The 5587-nt window shown below is 37.2% G+C and overlaps 1 protein-coding gene across 2 annotated transcripts; it reads right to left on the bottom strand.

The window, feature by feature from the left end:
* Positions 1 to 297: 297 nt before the first annotated feature.
* LOC148038601 (putative xyloglucan endotransglucosylase/hydrolase protein 33) lies at positions 298 to 4675 on the bottom strand. Of its 2 annotated transcripts, XM_087675449.1 has the most exons (5): positions 4015 to 4670; positions 2320 to 2423; positions 1600 to 1808; positions 848 to 905; positions 476 to 651 (listed from the first exon to the last, which is right to left on the bottom strand). In XM_087675449.1, the coding sequence occupies exons 1-5, from the start codon at positions 4292 to 4294 to the stop codon at positions 616 to 618; spliced, it is 687 nt and encodes a 228-aa protein (XP_087531575.1). In that variant the 5' UTR covers positions 4295 to 4670; the 3' UTR covers positions 476 to 615. The 2 variants fall into 2 exon arrangements, with proteins under 2 accessions (XP_087531574.1, XP_087531575.1); XM_087675448.1 differs by having other exon boundaries at positions 298 to 905; positions 4015 to 4675.
* Positions 4676 to 5587: the final 912 nt, after the last annotated feature.

Genomic DNA, 5587 nt, shown 5'->3' with positions numbered 1-5587 from the left:
GTCAAACAAATGGTGGGATCATGTACCAAAGTAAATATTGACCAAACATGGAAGTGGTTGGAATATTCAACCCAACAATATTTCTTTGTAATAAATGGATACTCATGTTCTCTTGCGGTGCAAGTTTGATATGCATTAATATAGTCCATTGAGTTAAATTATGATGGACCATTAATTGGATATCATTTTACTTTGAACATGCATAATTAGTTTCTAGCAACATCCATCATATACACAACCACATCATCTAGATAAATTTGTAAACCTCATTGAACTAGTGCGCTTGCCATCAAGTAGCATGATTGTGAACAATGAAGAACTTCAACTTATTCTTCTTATGTTTAAAGAAACAATAACATGACATCTCCTTATTCACAAGATCCCTACAAGATCTTTCCATTGCATTTACTTTTCTTGTTTGGCTCCTACATCCAATAAATGAATCAGCTAATGATAGGACCATAAAACAATCAAGAAGGTGCCCTCATAGATCACTATCAGTCTCTTGAGAGAGATGATGTTGTGAATGACATTCCGGCAATGGATTTGGATACCGTTGTGAATCTGTACAATAGTCATAGAACATGTAGTGTCGTCGAACCCAATGCATGCTTGTTACTTGATTATTTGTGAGATATGGTGGAAGATTTCCTGTTACCAAAGAAATATTGTCTTTTGATGAGCAACTTTTTGGATCATCTTTAATGCAACCACTAAGAATGAAGTTTTTATAGGAAGCTACAAAAGGAGAATATGAATAGTTTATTTTTGACTTTCCTCCATTTGTTGCCCAACTAGAACCATCCCAAATGCTACCATAAACATGAGTTGGTCTTGAAGGGTATACTTTATGAAGTGTATGAATGTTTGGGAGCTCCCTTATTGGCACATCATCTACAAAATACCTGAATAAAACATGAAAATTTCATTAGTGAATAATTGAGTTCAACTATTGACCTTTCAAGCAAGTATAATCTCCAAAGAAGACCTTATATTTATAGTTGAAGGTAGTATTATGAGTTTTCAAAAGCAATTGATATCTTAGATTTAAAAACATATGCCTAAAAATGCCATGAAAATTTGATGTAGTTTGAGATTTATCTGAACTAAGATAAGCTTATGTAAAGTTTAGATGTGTGTATGTGTGCCTACACACACATACCCACACATGCACACATGCATGCACACTGTGTGTGTGTGTGTGTGTGTGTGTGCATGCACACACACATGTGTGCATGCATGTACATAGAGAGAGTGTGTGTGAACATGAAATATATTGTCGATGGAATCTATATCACAAATTGTAGAACCACATATGCACTATTAACAAAACATAGTGTAAGGGAAATTTGATTTGTCTCAACTTCTTTCTAACTATTCTATTTTAATAAACGTGAAAAGAGTGGTGGTCTCTTAATGTCTCTCAAGAATGTGAGAATAATAGTGATGTCTCAATGTGATTCAAATGTGTAGCATGTGGCCTATCCATGTAATAGATGCCTCTCACTAAAATATTTTCAAAATGAATAAATTAGCATGTTGGAAAAATCACAAAATGGAAAACCATAATGAATTTGATTAGTGGTTAATGGAGATTACACGATATGTTGGGGGGTCCACAGCATACTATAGGTATGGTAGTCTTCACTAGGATCAAACCATAGGTGCATTCTTTGCTCTCTCCCCATGCTTGTGTTTCCATGCATGTAGAGGTTTGTTTGAAGCACATACTTTTGACCTAGTTCCCTTCCCAAGAATTCAAAATCCAACTCATCATGCTCACTAGGGTATAGGTCAGAGTTAGATACCTGCAAAATGATATTAACTACATTATAAAACCATGCTTACTCTATATGCCATATAAAGTCGTGCAAATTTCCAAACATCATTATACAATGCATTTCCTATTTGAAACTTTTTAATGAATTAGTACCCAAATAAATGTAAAATAAAATTATCTAAAAGCACGCTTGCTCTATATGTTAAAAGAAGTTATGGAAAGTTCAAACCAACATTCTACAATGCAATCGTTATATGGGCTATTGAAAGAAGTATCCAAGCTAAAATGTAGAAGCAAAATAAGCCAACTTATAAGTATTATGTTTTAGTGATGCTTTCAAATTGTGGTCAAATTTGCTTGCTTTATTTATTGTGGTACTAGTCCCTTGAGTTCTACTAGACTTAAACAAACAAACTCCCAAAAATCTACCCTTTAAGAGCACTATGATCTTTATTTATTATTAGAAACAAAAGATTGTAAATAGTTCTCAATTTAAGAATATTTACAATATCCAAAATATGTTGTTTAGTGGCAATTACATAAAATGTGATGACCACTCCTGCAGTATAATAGTTATCAGGGAGCTTGATTGATGCGCTAAAGAATCCATACAAATAAGCCTCTTTGGAATGAAAGCTAGCACCTGTGCAAAATGGAGATTGATAAGTTGAAATCCATGTATGAAGAATTTAAATGTGTATGCACATGCACATATGTAAAGAAAGAGCAATGACTACTATGTGTATGCACATGCACATATGTAAAGAAAGAGCAATGACTACTATGTGTATGCACATGCACATGCACATATGTAAAGAAAGAGCAATGACTGCTATGTGTATGCACATGCACATGCACATATGTAAAGAAAGAGCAATGACTACTATGTGCCACTTGCAAACCTTATGAACTAGTGACACTTGATTTTTTGTTTTGATCATCCAAACAAATAATGATGATGTCCTAAACTGGTCTATTTTTTCATTGTGATCTTAATCTCTAAATGTCAAGTCAAATGCCTCTCATTGGGTCATGTCTTTAATGGCAATGTACAACCTCAACATGCAATACAAATTCCAACCAAGGTAAATACACTTGAAAAACTGTTTCTAAAAGCCTTGGATCTATTGATAGCATTATTTTAGTTCCATTTCTATATGAGAAATACTAAGCATAGTACTATTCACACAAGCTTGATTAAGTGTCAACAATAAACCAAAAAGCCTTGCAAGTTGAATAATCTATTGGTAACTCCAAACACATAAAGAGAAGATGCCAACTTCAATACAAACTCCTATTTATTGCACTTGAGAGCCTTCATGGAAGTAAAGGTCTTGATTTTAGGATGCTTGTGGGTTTATACTAAAAATGGGACCTTCATACTAACCAATTGACCTTATAAGATGAACTTGGAGACCCCTTAATGGATCCATGATAGTCATGATGTTCAGGCTTTGACTATATGCGCCTTTCATTCTTACAATACTTGAGCTTTCATTTTTACAAACATTCATGAATACAAATCTTAACCCTTCCATTGGTATGATTCTCATTGCTAAATTTTCTTTAAGGACCACACAAAACCTTAAGCTCATAGACCTTAACCACTACCTTATCTGTCTTGTTGAAGGTCCAATCAATGAACACATAAAATCTTAGGCCCATAAACCTGAACCATTCGGTTGGCATGAAAGAGTGATCCTTATTTTCCACTTAAGCAACACACAATGACCGATTGCATGTGACATGCTCCATGATCATAAAGAGTGGTTGAGTGAATTAATAAATGTAAGCACTTGTAGGGCTTATAAAATTAGAGTTGATGGTGTAGTGTTATAGTAATGGATGTGAATTAGGCACGATAACTTTAGACATTTTGGGGTGTGGGAAAAGAGGCTCTTTACCCCTCTTTTTCCCCCTATAGAGTTTAATTTCATCATGAGCTTCTATGAGGGAGAGACGAGGTCCCTAGATATATGGAGTTGGGGGCAAGGCATTGCTAGCACCCCCACCCTGGGGACAACCTTGCCCCTGATCATGGGGGGCAGCACTGCATTGCCCTTGATCGTAGATAGCTAGGTATATGGTGTCCCCCCTGCCCCAATCACGCCAGCTAGGTATTCACTCCCGCCGTAGGAAGAGCTCATGATGATGTCATAAATCACAATGTGGGAATTATGGTGGGAAAATGTCTAAAACGTGTGGTGCGAGGGTTGATGATAAATGAAGATCACCTGAGAGGCGGTCGAGCGAGAGGTTGACGGATGCCTGGTTGTCGAAGGGATGAGCATGGCCGGGGGCAGCCCACGACTCTGCCACGAAGCCATCCAGGAAGGGCGTGTGAGAGAACCTCTCCGCCACCCGAAGCCCCGGCTCGGGTGGCGCCGCCTCCTCTCGCCGGCCATTTGCTGCACTCCTACAAATTAATCCACTCCATATATAAGCACCCATGATCACCATCACCATCACCACCGCCCCCGATAACCCCAGATCATCCACCCGCGAGAGCGCCATCCGCACCACCTTGGCTAGCCAATCTGCAACCGCCCACCTTAATCACACCTTAATGCCACCCCCCATACTCACATTCACCCTCACTCCATCCTCCACTCGAGGTAAAGGTTTGGATTAATAGTACATATAGCAGTATTCCCTCTCTACACCACTCTCGTCATGAGATCGCTTAGAATAGCAATTCATATATAACACTCAATGTGTAGACCCCTTAATGAGACTCACTATATATAGATTGGAGATCAACACTACATTTCAATATTCCCTTTGTACACCATTCTCTTAATGAGATCACTTAGCGTAGGGTATGTACATGGTAATTTGAACCATATCACTATGGACCTCATCCCCTTTATCGCACCGCTCTAGTCACAATCAAATCACTTAGAGTTCAATTGAAGTGTACACTTTCCTCTCTCCACCACTCTCATCAAGACACCACATAGAATGATGTCATGCCTTTCTATACCAACCCACTTTTTCTTCAAGTCTAATTGGGGGCATTATGCCCCTCTACTTAATCCCCTCCATCCACCATCCCTTCCGATGTTTTCAAATGGTGAAATGTTGATGCAACAACAAACTTAGAGTATAAGCCACTCATTGGAAGTTGTGATTGTAATACAACTCCCAAACTTTCCACAACATAAAATAAGGGAGAATTAAATTTCTTATTCAACATTAAAGCAAGACGTCTTTAACACAAAGTAAATAAGATAATGACATTAGAAAACTCATGCCTAAGAAGAGTACTTCACTTTTGTGCTTTTGACTTGGAATTGTCCCTCATTTTTTATAAAGTAATTACTAGCACAAGTTGAGAGGCCATTCACTTATAGAAACTTATGTGTTGAGCACCTTAACCCCACAAAGCTCACTATAACTATGAAGCTAACATTACATAGACTTTGTGTCCCCTTTGTGTACAATTCCAATGATTTATTATAAGGGTTTCTCTTATTAATATTATTGTTAGAAAACTTTGTGCAATGATACATCATCTTAGTGTAGCCAAAGCAAATCAACTCAAAACATGCTCTATCTTACCTTGGAAGTCTTCATAAAAGTGGATTTATAAATAGATGGCAACCATGAATTCCTAAGTAGTCTTTCTCAAAATTTATGGCATATGTTTAGTGAATGCATTCGTAATTTGACATGGTCATAAATGAAAGTCACTCTCACCTACTTGAGATATGCAAGATTTAGCGTACTCCTAGAATTCGAAACCAAAGATAGCATGGCATATCATAGAAGACCACAAAGTCATCCCATTGCCAAATTAAGATCCAA

This window comes from Lygodium microphyllum, chromosome 3 (genome assembly GCF_053477565.2).
Source record: "Lygodium microphyllum isolate KBCC chromosome 3, Lygodium_microphyllum_v1.1.10, whole genome shotgun sequence".
Lineage (NCBI taxonomy): Eukaryota > Viridiplantae > Streptophyta > Polypodiopsida > Schizaeales > Lygodiaceae > Lygodium > Lygodium microphyllum.
The sequence above is the reverse complement of the archived record's forward strand: the minus strand, read 5'-3'. Positions and strand labels throughout refer to the sequence as shown.

Bases quoted from the DNA above. Each gene is read 5' to 3' on its own strand.
- LOC148038601 (XM_087675448.1), bottom strand. From the start codon at position 4,294: ATGGCGCTCTCGCGGGTGGATGATCTGGGGTTATCGGGGGCGGTGGTG. The intron at 2,424-4,014 runs GTGATCTTCATT...CATTTTGCACAG, and splicing joins CTCGCTCGACCGCCTCTCAG to GTGCTAGCTTTCATTCCAAA. The intron at 1,809-2,319 runs GTAATTGCCACT...ATCATTTTGCAG, and splicing joins GAGTGGTCATCACATTTTAT to GTATCTAACTCTGACCTATA.